This window comes from Genypterus blacodes, unplaced genomic scaffold (assembly GCF_046128005.1).
Source record: "Genypterus blacodes isolate CSIRO-AG114 ecotype Tasmania unplaced genomic scaffold, CSIRO-AGI_Gbla_v1 ptg000064l_1, whole genome shotgun sequence".
In the NCBI taxonomy this organism is placed as follows: domain Eukaryota; kingdom Metazoa; phylum Chordata; class Actinopteri; order Ophidiiformes; family Ophidiidae; genus Genypterus; species Genypterus blacodes.
In genome coordinates, this window is record NW_027466876.1 from 1,407,567 (window position 1) to 1,427,525 (window position 19,959).

Here is a 19,959-nt window from a genome sequence, read left to right on the forward strand (position 1 = left end):
AGCCTGTGACCCTGCAGGGACGAGCGAGCTTCAGCTTCTCTGGAGTCGATTCTCTTTCTAGCTTTGCCTCCTCGCACTAAAACAACAGAGGCGGCCTGATTTGTCTAATGCGCTGACGTGACTTTCTCTCTTTCTGTGCGTCTCTCTGTCTCTTTCTGTGGAGGAGTGAAGTAAATTCCCTGAACTGTCTGCCTTTTAACCAGAGTGACTGAACACTAAAAACTGTACTGGTCAGCTCCCTGTGAATCTGCCGTGATCAAACAGGACAGAATCTAATTTACGAGCGGATAAGGCCTCACCCTCAGAGCTCCATCATCACCTGCTGTGATCATGATGATAATAATAATGATAATAAAAACTGTCATGGCTGACTTCTTCTCTGATACTCAGCACTTCCTGTCGCCCCCATGGAGATCCAGCCATCCGTCACCATGGCGAAGTTGTAGAGCGCCTGCTGACGAGGTCACCTTTCTGCTGAGGGGGCAGAATCCAGCAGGTTGCTATGGTTACATCAAAAAATTCACTTCCTGCCTTGGTAATCTCAGGAAGCATCAGACCTCAGTGGGCTCTGTAACCAGGCTGAGTCTAACCTGAGCCGATCCCAGCACCAGCTAATCAGCAGCCCCCCCCCCCCCCCCCCCCCTGAGCTGAGTGTTGAACCCTGGAGTTGCAGTTCCTGTGAGTGGCCACTAGAGGCTGCTCCAAGAATGGAACAGGGCAGATTCACTGTCAATCAAAGCTGAGGACGCCACAAAGTTTGATGATAGTGGATGAATGTAACAAAATAAATAAAACACATTCTTCAATACTAACATAGCTAACAGAATTTACTGCTGTTGTGCCCCTGGGATATAGATTTAGAGATTTGAACCTGCAACCTTCTAGACTCATTCTGTCCTAGTAGACACACAGAAAAATCTCTTTCACACAGGTACAGATTTACACACACACACTCTTTTAGAGTTGTGGTGCAACATTCTAACATGTTATTCATCCGGGTTTGAAGGTAGATACAGTTGTTTACCGAGTGTTAAACTCACACACTCTTTCCCTCACAGCACATCCCACAGCAGGAGGAAGATGGATGATTCTTGATGCTGTGCCTCCACAGAGAGAAGCCCTAATTCTGTTACACTACACAAACAGCAGAAATGGAGCCAATTTGTAACACAGGCAGGCAGGTTGAGAGTCTGAACACACTCTGTGTTACCAGGAAAACACACATGTTTAGAGAGACAGACAATGGCCAGGTCGATGAGCTTACAGAGAGCTCCACCGCACAGGAATTTTATTTATATACCACCAATGTGCTTTTGCATATTGTGTTTATTGGCAAAGGTTTCAGGAAATGGTGCAATGATGAGAAAATGGCAGAACAGTTTGTTTGATGGTGAGTGGACAAAGTGCCTCATATTCACACTGGAAACTACATGAAGTCAGACTCAAGGTTTTCATTTACCTGTGGCCATGATTTTCTCTGGACACAAAATGCAAACATGGCCTTGGTTTGTCGATGTTCGTGCATGACATGCCTATGAAACCTCCTCGCACACTAGCGTCTCCTGTTTGTTGGACATGTTCTCTGCTTGTGGGAGTGCAGGGTCTTGGAAGGAAAACATGAATGCCTGGCAGCTGGAAATTAATTGCGACAGGTAAGAAATCTGTAGCTGGAGGCACCAACTGTCACAGTGAGGTGACATCAGTGAGTTACAGCGACGAAGACTGACAGCATATGGAGCAGATTTAGAGCTATAAATGACACAACAGTGTGTTATAGCCACATTCTCCTATCTCTCTCTATCTCTCTCTCTCTCTCTCTCTCTCTCTCTCTCTCTCTCTCTCTCTTGCCTTCATTATTTCCTCCAGAGAACGTTGTTGTCCGTTTTCATTTCCCATCCCCAAGTCTCCTCTTGGTTATGAACTCAGTCAAGTGTCACATTCTGAGATTAATCTGCCAATTAGTTTCTATTAACTACAGAAGTATCGGAAGGTCATTCTGTGAAGGCACTCCCACTCTGATACAGTGACAGTGTTTGTGTGTGAGAAAGAGAGAGAGAGAAAATCTCTTTGTAATATAAAAGCCATTAATTTCACCAACAAATGTATTTCATGAATTCATTTTGATTCGAGTTGCAAGTACCTTTCAGTCCAATAGGCCAGTAACCTGTGATTTCTTGGATTTTGCACAATTTCGCTCAATCTGGGTGATTTGTGGTCTGCTCTGCTTTGATCAGACCCTTTATTTGTACCTGTACCAGTTCACCACCCACCCTACTCACTTTATTAGGCCTGCTTGTACTTGACTCTTCCCAAACGTAAAACCAGTTTTGGCTGGAATCAGTCTGGCCTCATGACGCCTGATGACGTCATCAACTGCAGAGGATTTTTTTGGGTGGTTTCTGTAAAACCAGGATGGAATTTCTCTAGGATGAAGGTTGTTTTTGTGATCGGTGAATTCTGCTACTGCTTAATCAAGCCATTTGTACAAAGCGGCAGCTGATCTATCGAGGGATCCCTACGACTTTAAACACACCAGCCCAGCTCCCATTTTAATAAAAGGGACACAATCACACACAGATATGTCTGTCAGTTGCCCACGTCTTTCATCTTCCCACCGCTGAGGCCATTTCCCTCCGAGCGCTGCTTTGCTCCACTGCAGCTGCCGCGCTGTTTAGCACCCCTCCACTTTAGATTGTCACCCAGCGCTGTCATCACTCATCACCTTCAACATGACCACCACTGAGCTCAGCAGAGGATGAAGCGGCAGGAAGTCTCTCCTCGCCAAGCTAACAAGCATCAGAGCAATCGGAGGAGACTTTATTTTAGTCTTGGCACAGAGAGTGGTACAGGGCCTAAAGCCATTGGTCATTCATACAGAGGGATTATGCTGGAGAAATGACACAACACTCCTCAGTGATATCAGTTATGGAGAGACGAGAGACCGTGATGTAATTAGATATCTAATTAAGTATCAAATCATGTGTTTAAGGCTGCTAGTGTGTGTGTGTGTGTATTACTGTATCAGTGCAGTTTGAAGGTGGCGCTAATTAAAAGTAATTAGCTTCATTGGCAGTCTCATAAACAAACACTCGTGTGTATGTTTACTGTCCTCATCATCAACCTTGATTGATTATGCAGTGGGATGAGGTGATTTATCTTAGTATGAGAGGCTTTGATCACATTAAACCTATATGAAAGAATGATGCAAAGTGTATTTTGTGTGTGTGTGTGTTTCTCACTGATTATCAGAAGTTGGAAAGTTGTTACAGTAAACATGCAAGCAATACCGACGAGTGTAAATGATTTTAATATACAATGTTGTTCTTATTTCGTGGTATTTCTCTGCCACTGTATTGACATTGTTTTAAATATGTCATACAATATGTCTTTGCCTATGTCTGAGCAGTATTTCAGGGACTGCTTTATTTGTATAGCTTCTCTCCCTGGGTTGGTACTTTGCTGGCTCAGCTTGTAGCGTCAAAGCCAGACTGTACGAGATTTGTTTGTCATTTGGCTCACAGGTGGTAACTGATCCAACTTTCACAATGTCAGGGGTTTATTCCATAATCCTCCAAATCAGAATCCATGTTTTACTGTTGTTGTTAAATGTATTCAGGGTATTTTTGTGGTTGTGCTGTTGTTTGAAATCGTCACCAGGTGTCAGGGTAATGTAAAGAGGTGTGTGTGTGTGTGTGTGTGTGTATGTGTGTGTGTGTGTGTGTGTGGCAGCATTCGTTCTGGGATGTACAGACAAGAGTATGCTGCTATATAATGCAGTGGTTTGCTTTAAGTAAAGTTTCATGCTCCAGTTATCCGCAGGTTTGCTTTATTTACATTTACATATAACACACCATATGCTGGAATGAACAGGTCACCACTGTCGATTTAGTTGACTTGATAGAGTCTTGGGATTGATCCTTACATTGTGTCCTAGAGAACATAATTAATCCTTCAGTTGGATAGAAAATATGCAAACAAGTACGTGAGCAACACGGCCCACATAGCAGCTGGCAGAAGCATATGTGTAACTAATGTGAAATGGACTCCTGGCCCGAGCTGCGGCTGCCGTGTGGCTGCATAAATGAAGCTGTGGCTCACCAGACAACACAGGCGAGACTCTGAGCTCTTCTGTCTCTGTCGTGTAGTTTTAAATTCAATAATCTCCCGCTGCTGTAAAGTGCCACAATGTACGGACTTGAGATTGAAGGATAATTAAAGTTAGACGTGTGATTCTGACAGCTACAGTCTCAGGTACAGAGAATGAAATCGGTCCTCACAAGATTAGTAACAGAAGCTTGTGTGTGTGTAGGTGGGTGACTGTGTGTGTGTGTATTCTCCTGGGAAAGCAACTCTGCGCAGATTCATTTTGTTGCTACCTTGACCAAGGACCTTCACCTCTCTATGTTCTCTCGCTCCTCTTCTTCCTCTTGTCATTTCCATTCCTGTGCTCGCCCTCCACTCTTCTCTTTCATCCCCAGCGTCACTTTTCTCCTCCATCTGCCCTCCCGAAGCCTCCCTGAGCGCCTCCTCTCCTCTCGTACACCTCCTCCTCCCTCTTCCATCAGGCTTGTTTGGAATGTGACTGTAGGCCGTGGAGAGCAGGATGCTTACTCTGCTCATTTCCCCGTCCACTCCTCCTCTCCACCCTTCTCCTCTGGGATGGAGGAGGCATTGACTCAAGGAGCTCAGAAAGTCAGTGGGCCCAGGTCTGCTCCTGTGCCAGTAATATGTTTGTATTTGAATTAGTCGTTCCTTTGAAAACTCAGTATTTTATATTTTTTATCTGCTTAATAGAAAAATGAAAATAATTCTATTACAAAATATAGTTTTCATTCATAAATTATACAGTGGTAGAGGAGTTTCTTCACGTATTGATTTGCTCTTGGCCTGTTTTTAGCAGCAGACAGGCTGCCTGCAAAACCTCAGGGGAGAGATTCTCACACACACACACACACACACACACACACACACACACACACACACACACCCACACCCACACACACATTCTTTTTGTTAATTGAATGGCAGCATAAATGAATGTAGAACCCTGCCTGGTATTTTCACTCACAGGGGGAACAACTGTGACAAGTCCATTACGAATGTCGCTAATTATTAAGATGAATACAAAGTGGTTAGAAAAATGATAACGCACACACACACACACACACACTGCTCTGAATACAGATGAGGAATTAAGTGGCTATTTGAAGCCAGCAGTTTGATGTTGTTGGTCACTGTGTTTCAACCTCGGAACCCACTGTTTGATTGATGTTTCCATTCTGAAAGACCATAATGCAATTTGTTTGTATGCAGTAGTTGAATTGCATTAATGTGCACTGAATCCTAATGCAGGGGCACAGTTGCACTTGAGCAGATCGATAAGACAGTTAACGATTCTTCAGTTCTCCATTTCTGCTCACCCGACACCCATTCAAAGTTCTGTAGAGAGCAACAAGAACATTCACCAAACACAAAGTTCCTTCACTGAGACTTCAGAGTCTAATGCGCTCAGACAGACGTACTGATTAGCTGATCGTAGTGTTGCAGCATCTCTGTGATGAATAATGAAAGCAGAGCTGCACCCTGGATGCTCTGAGATCCATTAGTCACCCTGACTACAGCTCTATAAAGGCTGGCATCAAGGTCAGGTGACAGTTATTCTTTCAGGTTCTTTGACTTCTAACCTAAATAATCATTTTTATAATGTCCTGACATCTTGATTGAGGTGTTAAAGACTTGCTGCCATGACTGGTGAAAGAAATAGTTTGTTAGTTCTGTTAAGTATGCAGAACTGTGCTGTACCGCCTGTCACTCATTTGTTTGGTGGTGCACTCATATGGACTTGGCTTCCCACCTGTAGACACAGTGGGTCAGATGTACATACACGAAACACGCAGCACAAATGGCGACCCGACGAGAGCGCCAATGTGCGTTCGCAATTAGTGTAAAATGGACGTTTCATTTAATAAGGTTGCAGCTAATTACACAATCAGTGAACGGGCCCACCTACTAAACGCATTTGCTGTGTGAACGAGGGTTTAAAAGGCGCGGTTGGAATGGTGGAATCAATCTAATATGGAGATCTCAACAAGCTCCGACATTATTAGAAAATCTAAATACTGTGAGACTGAAATAGAAATACTAATCAATGAAGGAAGAAAATATATATGCTCTAACCTTTTACGTGGATGCAATGCAACTTCAGCAGGAAGAAAAAAAAGATGGCATGACATCAAAAGGCAAACGAAAGAAAAGGTTCCATGTAATAAATCTCAAGCCACTGCAGAGGGTGGAATATCCTTTAGTGCATTGCATATTTTCATTGGATGTGTGGCGATTGATCTATCTGTGCACCGTTATCTGTAATCGTACATCTGTCCCTCCGTGTTCATAGGATGTTGTGTTAGTGGTCAAGTGCACCTCCATCCATGTATATAGAAAATATTCAGCAGTTACTGATATTAAATCCAGTCGTCTGAAATGTAAATAAAGAAAATGTCAACATCAGAAAATGTTTAGCATTTATCAAGCTTTATGTACGCAGGAAACCCCACTGTGAGACTTTCCACCATGAATATAAAGGAGATGGTGTCAGTATTAGAATATATAGCATTTATTGAGGCTGTGCCAGAGGGGAAAACCCACTGTGGTTATTTCCAACATGAATATTAATGAGATGATGTTGCCGTTGGAGAAAAATAAGATAACTGAGATTAAATGTAAGATACTAAATATTTACTATCTTAATATGTATGGTAACTTCCCGTATTAGCAACAACATACTTAGATCAGCAAGCATAGTCATACACAAATGTCTAAGCCCATGTGTTTTTGATGTCTTTGTCAGTATATTCCCCGTGCATTTGACCTTAACCTGTGACATTGACCTTTGACAGATTTGAAAATGTGTCGATTGCAAAGGTCCTGACCCTAAACACAACCGACCTGCCAAGTTTGATCCAAATCCAATTTAACGCAATACACAAGAGACAACGGAGCAAAAAACAACAGCCTTGATTTTACACCTTATTCTTGGAGCCAGAGCCTATTCCGTCTATTTTTCTATTTCCTTTAATGGCATTTGGTCTACATGTGGCGCTACGGCAACAAGATGAATGTAGACGTGGATAACAATCACAGCAATAAGAGATGAAATGTTTCTATTTAAATAAGAATCATTTGAGACTAGCAGAGCCCTGTGCAGCCTTGGTGGAGGCCTGGCTCAATCTTGGATCTTTTTTATTACTTCCTGTTTTGCTGAACTCTTTAAATTATATAAGATGTACTGCAGAGAATGGAGAGTTTTCCTATTAAAATTGAGTAATAGGGCAGTAAACTAGTTTATTTGTCTGTGGTGCTGTATTTCAGGCTCTAATAGGCTGAACATGAAGAGCTAACCCTGCAGACTGGAACAGCACCTCAGGGTTTTGTACAGACAAACTCTAACAAGCACGGAACACTCTGGCAAAAAAAAAGATGAAAGCTAATATTATCGTCATTCTGCTGAGAGAAAATAGATTTTTTTGTTCTCCATTTGATTCGTTTACCTTCACACTCAGATAAATCAACACATTCACTCCCGTCTGTAGATGTGAGAGAGTCTGAAACACTAATTACTCTGTAGAAGCGTGTTAGATATTGCTGGAGGTAAAACTGTGAACTAACTCTGTCTCCTCCCCTCCAGTTAATTATCTCATTTATCACAAAGTTCCTCTGAGCACCGGAGGGGAAAACGGCAATGAAATTGTATTTATATTTTCATATTTTAATGACTCAGGGCTGTTTGTTCTTTACACTTGTTGAGCACGTTTGTATCTTCCTCTCTAGTTGTTTCTCCATAATGTGGGTTTTGTGAGCCGAGTACAGAAAAGCTCTCTCTCTCTCTCTCTCTCTCTCTCTCTCTCTCTCTCTCCCCCCCCTCTCTCTCTATCTATCTATCTTTATATGCATTTGTAAAGTAAGATTGTCACAACGGCACATTTAAAATGAATTCAGCCTTAACTACTGATAATCCACATATTTACCTCCAATCTTTAAATCCCTTAAATCAAACAGATTTAAGGGATTTAAGGTCTAAATTTTGCCTCGTGCTCATATTCAGGGAATTCAGGGATAAATGGAGTTCTACTAAAATTGGGAGTGCAGCCTTGATGATGCTCATGAGACAGTAAACAAACAAACAACCAGCAAATACATAGTCAGTCAGTCAAGAGGTCAGTAAATACTCAACATCAGTCAGACAGACAGAGAGAGAGAGAGAGAGAGAGAGACAGGGGGGGAGGACAGACAGGGAGGAGTAAGAGGCAGCAGGAGGTCTTTCTCTCGCTGTAGTGGAGGAATCTGAGGGTCTGGTTCAGTTCATCAGGACCAAAGTGTTTGATAGAGGATCTTTATCTGGCTGCTCAGGATCAAACCGACTGATTGAGGAGTTGGTTTTCGTTCAGCAACATCAGAGACCTTTCAGGTAACTTCCTGTCAGCGCTGTCATGTTTCACTTCACTTTGTTCATCATGTTTACCTCCTGCACCCGTATCTCCATCTTGCCTTCACCTCCTTAATCTCACCTCTTTCTTCTTCTCACCAACCTTCTTTGCTTCTTCTCTTCCTCCGTCTAGCTGGAAAGAATTCCCAGTCTTTCCTCCTCCTTTAGTTCCTCTATCCTTTCTCTCATTTTCTTCCTCATTCTCTTATTTTCCTTATCATTTCCATTTCTCTCCTTTGCTCAACTTCCTCTTACCTCTTTCCTCTTCTATCTGTTCTTTAATTTTTCCCTGCACCTCCTCCTTCACTTCACCCTTTATATCCCTATCTCCTCTTCTACCTTCCACACTCTTGTATTTGAAAATTGCTTTGTTTTAATAGGATCCTCTCCAATGTATAAAACTTAATTACTGGAAGTGTCTGTGACTTTAGCTTGGTTGGTCAGTTTTACCACTAATTCAGTTATGAGACTATGAAGCATCAGCACTGCTATGGTCACCTGCAGTTTATTAAGAGATAAAAATTTTAAGACACCTGTGGCCAATCAGAGATTAGGAGTCGGGATGAAGCGTTCAGATTTAAATCCACATATAAAAGAGACAATATAAATGTTTTACGGTCATTCAGCCATCTGCAGCTCTGTGACTGCTGATGGTGATCTTTCCATCTCTTTCTTTTTGTGTCTGGAGTTTCTCAGTGTGTCGCCGTCACACTGACACCTGTGGGTGAGGCGAGATTCATTCAGGAGCGCTGACTCGTGATAACTGGGGGTCAGACCTCGCTCCGGCTCTGACCCGGGCCTGATGCAGCACACCCCGTAAATCTGCGGGAGTTTCTACAGAGGCCGACAGGTTTTATGTGCGGCTCCGGCTGTCGTGGAGGAGTTTTAGTGCTGGGAGGGATTTTTTTTACACGCTACACAGCTGCTGATAAAGTGAGGATGAAAAAAGGCAGGACAGCTTGCACGCGTCCGATGGAAAAAGGAACCAGATTCCCTGAACGCATCTGTAGGCTTAGATGATCATAAAGAACCTCAATGACTCAACTCTCTGCACTGGCACAAGTCGGTTTTAAGTATTGTTTGAGAAGCTACACTGTGAAAAAGCTTGAGTGACGCCACAAAGTTGAAGAATTTGGTAATTTAGCTTTAGTGTTTTTGTTCTCCATCTGGCTTTCACATACACAATACTTTTTTAACCATTATTTGCCCTCAAACTCACATTTGCCATGTTGTTTTTGCCATCAGACAGATGCAAGCTACACACACGCACACACACACCACATGCACACATGCACACACACGCACACACGTATACACTCACGGTCGTGTTCCTGACACAGATAACAACACTGAGGCTGAACCCTGGTTTCACTACACACACACACACACACACACACACACACACACACACACACACACACACTTAGGTAATGGGATGTGACTCATGAATATGATGCAACCTCAGTTAATTTGCATTGAACAGCCTCCAGCTGAGATGTCAAGGTATCTTTGGTTGTATAATGTAGATCGACTCTCTCCTCTTTTATTTATTTTCCAATGTTCAGTGCTTCAAAACTCCTCTTCATTCCAATTTATTGTCGCTCAAGGGAAACATGTTTTGAAGTCGTAAAATTACTGTAAGAAAAATAGATATGTTTTCAACCATAGTTTCAAGGTCAAACAAGCTGAAAGCACACAGGTATGAGATTAAAAGCTTCTGAAAATAATGAAATGTTAACATATCGGTAGTTATTGATGATTTATGAAAGATCTCTTTTAACCCCCCCCCTCCCCTTATTTCTGTCAGGACTTGGCCTATGCTACGTTCCTGTTTGATAAACTCCAGCGGCTCCAGTGGCCTCGCCGAGGCCGCCATGTTTCTGCTGACACCTGCTGTGAGGTCTGCGGTGCTGCCTTTCACCAGCTGAGACGCCTGGCTCTGCGTCGCGCACTGGGAATCAGCAGGGAGATGCCGCCACGCCCCACCGCACCCAGTGTGGCACCCACCACGACCCGGGTGGAGGGCTGGACAACAGCCAATGAGCTGCCGGTGAAACTGCAGCAGTGTCGCTGGTCGTACCAGGAGGAGAAGGAGGCGGGTGAGAGGCTGAGCGGCTGGGGAAGAGTCCAGAGCTGCTACCTGGGTGCAGGCGGAGCCACAGGGTCGGTGACGGTCACACCTCTTCCCATGAATGCACACCAATGTCTGGAGGGGGTGTGGAGAGTTTCAAACAGCAGGACGCCACAACACCATCCTGCAACGGTGAGCAATGTGAAAGCTGCTGTGAAAGGAACCAGTGAGCCAGGAGTTAACAAAAGGCCCACACATAACTATAACCATGATAACCTCCTAATACTGAGCCTTTCACTGATGTTTGGATTTGGGACATTTCGTAATGACTCAAAAAAATTAGAAAGTTCTTCAAATTGAACTGAAAACTTTTTGGGCAGCTGAGTCGTGGATTTGATTGGATGGCAAAATTCCATACAGATCATCAACATGCAAAAATTTAAAATTTGTATTGGACCATAAGAGCTCCCAAAAGCTGCAACACAAGCTCATTATATGTGATTATATATGACCCAGTTGTAATAAAAGAGAAAGAGACATAGGAAATATAACAAAATTAGGGAAATGTTTTGATAAAATGCATACTTGGCAGGTCTTTCCTGGTTTTCTGTGACATGTCGGGTTTATGGTGTGGGGCCAGAAGTCTGTTCACCTTTAAAACAAGATAAAATGAGTTAATCAATACGTTTCACTGTGACTTCAACATGATGTGTGTCACAGCTGCACCTGTGTAGATCCTCCCACACTGCCGTGCTTCTAATGCAGTTGTCGCGATCAATGTGGAGATGATTGGAAATGTAAATGTAAACTGAGGTCACCGAGGAGACGCCGGAGGGTATCGATCATTAGAATCAACCAGGCAGATGCCAGCAGCCGTCACTGCCAGTGACTGTGGAGTTTTCTCAGCATTCTGCACTCAGATGACCCAGTGGAGATGAGAAATGATTCTAATAATCAAGTCATTGCCGCTTTGAAGATTGGTTGGTTTCCACTTATATCTGTTTCATAGCTAGATAGCTGGAGGATTGTTTCCGAAACTGGAAACATATTATGGACATTTATTTTTGACCATGTGGACTAAATAATAAGGGGAAAGAATAATAATGTTTGGGTTTAATTTTGTGCAGGGTTCCGTTTTTTTTGGTGTCTTTCTGGTTCTGGTTGCTCCGCTCCTCTGCTCTCTGCAGCAGCTTTCTATGTAATCCTGTTAGCTCTCGAGCACGTCACAGCCAAAACAACCGAACAATGTTGCCACAGTAATCTGCCATAAAGAGGCTGAGGATCTGAGCCCAGAGAGATGAGGAGAAACTCAGAGGAGCCGGGCAGAAGAGGGCCAGCAGTGTATCAGTTCAGTCCTGACAGAACGAGGCCAAGCAGCTCCAGCTGAAAGTATTAAAATGTGCAAAATCATACAACACTCACAGATACAAAGTTAAATAAAACTTCAAGTCTTAGCTCTACTTTCAGATGTCCTACTTGTGTGTGACCTGCTGGTTTTTGTGGCGTCTAAACTAAACGTAGGCTTGCTGCATCATCTCCTGCAATGTGTGCGTTCACCTGGTGTTTATTGGAAATTAGTCCCAATCAAAGTAAAGCAAGAATAAACAGTCAACAGTTTTTAAACAGGATATATAGACTGCAAGACTGGAGACGTCTCCTCTGTCTCTGTCTTTAAAGTCAGTCTCGTGCCTGTCATATCTGATCTGATGATGTCTTGTGTCCTGCTCTTGTCCTAACTTGTCCTATCCTCCCCCATCCAATCGTGTCTTGTTCTTTCCGTTACTATCCTATCCTGTCCCATATCTTGTCCTTATGATAATAGTTTCTTGTAGTAGTCGGTGGATCAGTGGTTGGCTCTATGCGGTGGACTTTAGAGGATCCAGATCTTGAATTGAGACATGGTTGAAGGTCTCAGAGGAGATGCTGTAAGAGGAAATGACCTGTGGAAAACATGGCTGCTGCTTGTAGTTAGTTAGCTTGATGCACCATTAACAGCAGGAGGAGGAAGCTCAGGATAAGGAGGTCATTAACCAATTAGTTCGAATCATTAGTCTGACTGTTGGCACCCAGGAGTCCATTGTCCGTGTTCCCCACAGCATGGCTGCAGAGAACTGATGATCCTATTGGGTCGTAACAAGAAGAGAGAAAACACTCAAGGTCACAATGTGGCATTTGGCAGAGTTTCTGTACCAGGAATTACTCTGAGAAATTAGCGGTATAGGGTGAGTCATCACAGTCATCATCATCATCATCACTTCCTGTCTGTTTTCTGTCCTCAGGGTCTGAGTTTGCATACAGATAGGGATTATGTCACCTCTCCGGGTCAGATTCAGGATGTCCGAGCCAAGCCGGCAGCCCACAGCATCGCCACCCAAACCAGCCAGCGCCCATCAGCCGCTGCCGCCTTCTTCACCAGGTCAGTGAACGCACCGTGTAACCACAACACCATGTCATGTCATGTCAGGAATTGACTTCTTCTGCCCACACAGGCGCTGACACATACTCACTATTAAATTACAATGGCACACTTAAACCTCAGCACACACTAACTGCAAGGGTTGATTGATAAGTAGTGATCCTAGCACAGACAATTCTAACTCAGAGTTCTTTATGTTCCGACACAATCACTTTAATCGATTTCACACACAGATGCTGAAGCGATTCTACAAGCTCAGAACATATCAATCACTCTATGGTCAAGGTTGGTTTTAGGTAATGAATAAAAGACTTCTTTGATAAGTGCCACTTGATAAGTTCTGAGCCTTGGATAGAATTTGTGATAAGGTTTAATCACTGACTTCAAAGGAATGCAGCAGAACAATATTACAGCAGCTGCTCACTTTATGAGGCTCAGAATTTACCAATCAACCCTCATATATTGTGCAAGCATAAATGGAAGAATCCCTTAACCCTCTCCATTGAAGGGACATTTTAATTCCTGTGATTCAGCAATATTTGATGGAATGATAATAAATGACTCACTTCCTTATGGTTAATGTTTAAGTTATCAGTCAAATCTTGTTTATCAGCTGTTCAGGGTTTAAACATAAATCTCTGAGTTGTAGACTTACAGGTTCTTTGTTGTGTTTGGATTGGAGGTGTGTATGGTAATATGTCACCGGGATGCACAGCCGGGTGGCACATTAGTCATTTTGTGCGAATGGTAAGCTGAGCATCGATCAGCCTGTTAAAACAGAGCCGAGCTGCGAAGGAGATAATGTATGCAGACTCACTGACACCGCCGTTACCCACAAGCCCCTGCTGCTTCACTCCTAATGTTGATGACAGGATTCTTCCTACAGTCTCGCACAGATGAAATCATCACCTTTAACGGATAAAAAGCAGGAAGAAGTGTGCTTACGTGAGCCAACAATGAGATTCTGACTGAAAAGCTGTTGCAACACTGAATACAAACACAAACTAAACTTTCACTTGGTCTGAAGATGACAGGAATTTCGATATTGGACTTTATCCTTTATTCGATTCCCAAGAATGTGAGTGACTTTGTGCACTGAACACATCATCCTCTTGGCAGCTTTCCTACATGTTAGTGAATAAGATGGCAGGTGATTCATGGCACCTGTAGGTGCTGAGGCAGTGTGGCAGGTGTACTGGAGGTCATTGAAGTGGTAATGAATGTGGCTGGTTGAGCTTTTCTTTCTACTTTTCTTTGATGCGTCTCGGTCCCCAACGTTGACAGTGTTTCTACTCCAGGGAGACTGACACACCGCCAGCGCCCACACTGTCCCCTGGCAGCGAAGAGCTTTGATTCACAGTCTCTCTCTCTCTCTCTCTCTCTCTCTCTCTCACACACACACACACACACACACACACACACACACACACACACACACAGAGCCTTGTACACTACACGGTTGTGATGGAAAGTGATGTCGTGAGAGTTTCTTCACTGTCTTATTTCTGTATGCATATGTGTGTGTGTGTGTGTGTGTGTGTGTGTGTGTGTGTGTGTGTGTGTGTGTGTGTGTGTGTGTGTGTGTGTGTTAGTGTGTGTGCGCGTGTGTATGTATGTATGTATGTGTATATATATGTGTGTGTGTTTGTGTGTGTGTGTGTGTGTGTGTGTGTGTGTGTGTGTGTGCGCGTGTGTGCCTTCTTATTCATGCGGCAGAGATTGCGGGAAATGTATGACGTGAGTGTGTGTATGTGTGTTGTGTGTGTAACAGGAACTGAAAATGAAGAAACAATAATAATTCGTTTATTGTGGTTGTAATGTGTGTGTGTGTATCCTGATAATAGCATAATGTCATTTCTGAAAACAATTCAGTTATACTGTCATGGCACATTTTCCATATTGGATGAAATCAAGTTCTCCCGGTTTCTAAACTCACTTGGTAATAAAACTTTCCTCCAGAAACATTCCAAGTAATTCTGGGTGGTGACACCAGACCAAAGGTGGGCTGAGGTACTCACAGAGTGCTGCATACATGTATATACTCATACTAGGCCAGCAGGACACATCCGAGTGTGTTGAGTGTATTCTGGGTCAAGACCTGTGTCAAGAGGCTCACTGTATTATTTACTGTCCTTCCTAAATGATTCACTTCCTGGATATATATCATACTTTTGACTGACATATAAAATGAAATGTTCAGGCAGTTTGTAGCTGATTGGATTACGCAACACATCATGCGTACTCAGAAAAGGACTCATTTCGAGTTCTTGCAAGAATAAACCTCCATCAGATTTTTGCCTTAAATTGCATTAAGGACAATATTATAGTATCCAGTATATGAGACATAAGTTAGTCTCTGTTTTTTGTCTGTACCTAACATTGTTGGAGCCAAAAGGTATTAAAGGTTGATCCTCAGAAACTATAAACACGTCTAATTACTGCTGAGAAAACTGAAACAGCTCACCGAGCGGCTGTAATTAGTGTTTGCGTGGCAGTGAACAGATCAAATGAAAACCTACAGATGTGGGTTTCTGGAGATTGGGAAGCTTCAGTGGATCTCTGGCACATTTATTCTCCAGAGACTAAAAAAAGAAATCAAACAAAGCTTTTGTATGATGTTCATCTTTGTTTTTACACCTTTGTGATTTTATAAGTTTTGTCCCAATCGAATGGTTTGTTTGTGGCGTGAACGTGATCCAAACTAGTTTCAAGTTTGCAGCCACGAGAAGTTTCTGTTGAGTTTAGAACAGCATGGACTCTTTCAAGTGACCGACCTGCAGGCAGATAAGCATTATTTTAAGTCTCTCTTAACTGCTACAAATGATCTAAACTTCCTCCTTGCAAAATTCTTATCATCCATAAAAGATTACATAATTCTGTCCAAAATCTCCCCACAAGGATATACTGTTATACATATTTAAAGCATAATAATGACAAACCGTGTGGAATAAAAAGGGTCTTGGGGGCGTTTTTCTTCTTTTTATTTTATAGACATCTGGTGATATTATTGTAATTTCATTGTGGGTCTTTTTCCAGAGGGGAAACCTTTGCAAATTTCTGACTGTGGAAACATGAAATTGAGAAACAGATGGACTGAGGGTGGAAACATTACGTGTCTGCTGTATAGTAATAAGACACACTCCTTTGCTGCCATCTCTCATATTGCTATGCTAATGTGGTCGTCCTCTGGTGAATCTCCAACTGTCTGCATCTCCCTGGTTTTTGGCTGGAAGCCTGAACTCTGGGAAATCCTCCCAGTCCTCCCAGCTTCCTGTTTTACCATATCACAAACATTCTCATTGATTTAGTTTTGGATCTTGTCATTCTGCATGATCATCCTGCTGCTGCACACACTGTGAAAAAAAAGAGTCTTGGTTTAGTCATAACAAGCACCACATTCTTGATTCATTGGTTTTGATTTATAACTTATTCACGCTGTTTTTCAGCTCCAGCTTTCTTGAAACAGTCTGGCATATTAATATCCAAACATCTGTTATGGCAGTATGAGAAAATGACCGAAGAATCAGACAAATCAACATAATACTTAACAAGTGAGTTTGTCTGTTAAGTCCCACAAGAGTCTGTCTGACTTTACGAGACAACTGAATACAATATGATGTAAGATAAGACGCAATATGACACAGTACAGTATGATTATTATGACATCATTTAATATAAAACCAAATGATACTGTGTTATGATACTGTATACGTATATATTCTGTATTATATTTTACTATAGAACATAACAATATGAGACTTTGACACACTCTTATTATACTATATGGACTCTCTGATGCTCCTCCTTTTTCTTTCTCTAGTGATTTTTTGCTCAGACTATAAAAATCAAAATTTGACTATATGTGAAATTGGATTCTGCACTGCAGAAGGTAGAGTTGCACCAAAGTGGATTCCTGGCGTTTGGCCCGTTCTTCTGTATTGATGTCTGAGACAGAACAGGCTCCCTGTTAAAACCCCAAACCCAAACAGAGGTGCAGGGGGATTAGTTTGCATCAGTTCACAGCCCTGCAGTTTTCCAGAGCTGCATTAATGCACCAAATATGACCTTAAAAGGCTGTGGGATAACAACAGGAGGTTTATCAACACTGCAGCCTCTGGTGCCAATGAAACTGAAGATTGCATTGGAAACTCAGACCTGTTGTTACTTTGAAAACTTACAGGAGTAACAGAGCAAACAGTGTAAAGACAGAGAAACATGACGGAAAACACATTAAGATGTAAATGAGCATCAAACAAACCATGCAAACACGAATTTAAAGGTGTTTGGAGGAGTTTTCACAGGAAGCTCTTTGGTGGTTTTTCTAATTGTGATCTGCCAGGTGTGGCTGGGTGGTAAATGAACTGGTTGGCAGAGGAAGGAGGCGCTGTTCACTTAGAACAAACAGAGCCTCTGTTGACACTGGATGATGGAAAGAGTGAACTGTGACACTCCGAGGTGTACAGTGCTTAGGCCTGTACACTTAGGACTGTATTTCCTCTAAAAGTGCATGGAACAGTAACAACGATGCAGACTCCTGAACTTAAGACTTCATTTAGGGGACAACATGGCAGAGATCCTCCATACGATTGTAGGGAATGAGCTTTATTCAGATTATTCTCTAAATAATGGAGGACATCCACTCCTTCTGCCTTCATCTGCCTGCTTTTGATCCAACATGAAACCGAATGCCATATGAACTCCAATTTAGGGAGCCACAACTATGTGTAAGATTGAAAATTTATATTTCATAGGCAGAGTGAGACATTCTCTAGTATCACAGGCATGAATGAATACCAAAGTAAGTATGAGCCCTTTTTGAAATCACAGATTCTTTGCCTCTTTTTAAAGCCTCTACATCCTGCCATCCTGCTCTTTGTCCTCACTGGTCTCTCTTCTCCTCTCTGTGCCATGAAATGCAGCTATAGTGTCGTTAATGCAAACACATTAAATCACTGGGAAGAATCTGGTGTTCGGCACTGATAAATAACAAAGCAAAGTCTGTGATGCAGCAATTCATCCCAACAAGCCGTGTTTGCCCTAAAACTATCAGAACCGTGCCCCTCCACCTTAAAAAAAAGACTTCTAGGACACGGTAACAGACACAATGACTTGATTTTAGATTTCCTCCACTATGGATCATTCTGTCAGCAGTGGTGGAAGATGTATGAATTCAGTTATTGCCCCATAATCTGTAGATCTCATGGAAAACACGTTTAATAGAGTTCATCTATGAGATCTGTTTTCTGGTTATCGTAGCTTTCTTTATAGCCATGGTTGCTTAGTCGAATCTAATGGAATGAAAAAGGTAGATTGTAAAGCTGATTGTAAATAAAACTGTTGTTTCATCATTCAGGCCAGTGTCCTCTTTAGGCTTCAGGCTGAATGAAATAAACCGTTATTGCCTCAAAGAGACTTTACCGTGCACAACATGAGCACAAGACCATACAGCGGCCCATGGGACATTGTTCCCCCTTCTTGCCTCCCTGTCAGTGGCGTGATTGTTTTACATCAAACAGCACAAAAATAGCTTTTCTCCAGCACTTACCTGTAAAATGTTATGTCAGGAAGCTGAACAGTGCAGCTGCTATTGTCCCTCCTAATGACCTGCAGTGACACACACACACACACACACACACACACAGGCACACACACAATGTATAGACATGTGGGCAGCTGCTAATGAGGCGCACTAATTAGCAGGAAGCTAAAATCTGACTGCTTTTTAACGAGCATTAGAGAGTTCAAATAGAGGCTTTGTGACTGCTTACTCAGCGAAATAAATACACAAAATGAAGTTCACCATCATCCGTCTAAACATCCAATCTTAATTAAATAATGTCTCTCAACCAATCAGCTTCACGCTCCATCATGTCCGGCCTGCTGCCAGCTACGTTAGCTAAGTGAGAACAATGTGGATTATTTACCTAAAGGGAGTTTTGGCACCGTTTCCTTTTGACAAACGGGTTGCAGAACCTTCAGAACCTCAACCGTAACTGTGAGTGGTTTTTGGCTAGCTTTTTCTCAACAAGCTGATTGGATTAATTTGAGGCAATTAATCAATTTGGAGCAAATCCTTTATGACAGAGCCCCGTGCATACATTCACCAACGTGAAGGAGCGAAGGATGCGGATCTTTAACAAATAGGTGAGTAGCTGTGTTAGATGGATGAGGAATAAGGATGAGGATGAGGATGAGGATGAGTCACAGGACGCTTAAAGGATTTTTCTGCATCGTTTATGACTACAGACTGTCAACAGGAGGAGGAGATCTGTGTGTACGGGAGCCTCATTACCAGCATAAAGCTTTCATCTGTGATTGTTTCAGTGTAATGCAAGAAGGTTTGATCAATCAGCCGACAGGTGGGAGTGTGTGATGTAGTTATCTATGAACATACATGTCATAATATTGTAATGTTACTTATTTACACACTTGTCTCCCCTGCAGTTCACCCCACAGATCACTGCTGTCTGCTGCTTTCCATTGATCTATTTGTGTGTTGCTGACTTTAAAGCCGTGGTGCCGTGCAGCTGTGTTTTGATGAGCAGCTCTTTGTGTTGTTGTTGTTGTCGTTGTGCTCTACCAGAACATGCATAGATTTGATTTGAAACACAGGGGAGTGAGTCAGTGGAGCCAGGTTTACCTATACATTACCCAGAATGCAGTTGTTCCACAATAGAAGCAAACAAACTAGGAAAAGGTTTTAGCTGGAATCATAAATTGAAGCCATATCAGCTGTGAATGATCTTTTGGGTTTGAATGATATTCTTTCCATGAAAATAGAATATAATACAAATCTGCTATTGCGTTCTTCCTTTTAGGCCAGGCTCAGAACATATCAATCACCTTATCTAGTTTAGAGTGGAGATACTGTACAGTCATGCTTTCACCTTGCACCAAGCAAGTTTCTCCTCCCTGATGAAAATAGTTTCCTAATTCCGTCTGATATCCAGGACACAGTGACGTCAGACTCATCTCTGACCACAGACGTCG

General features: G+C 42.5%; 1 protein-coding gene across 1 annotated transcript in view; it reads left to right on the forward strand.

The window, feature by feature from the left end:
• Nucleotides 1-19,959, forward strand: part of LOC143004070 (kinesin-like protein KIF26A) — a 44,224-nt gene that overhangs the window by 1,610 nt on the left and 22,655 nt on the right. Inside the window, exons 3-6 of the mRNA XM_076154912.1 lie at nt 1,601-1,652; nt 4,479-4,722; nt 10,290-10,779; nt 12,909-12,969. Of these exons, the coding sequence (XP_076011027.1) occupies nt 1,601-1,652; nt 4,479-4,722; nt 10,290-10,779; nt 12,909-12,969 (847 nt within the window). The remainder of the gene's footprint in view (nt 1-1,600; nt 1,653-4,478; nt 4,723-10,289; nt 10,780-12,908; nt 12,970-19,959) is intronic.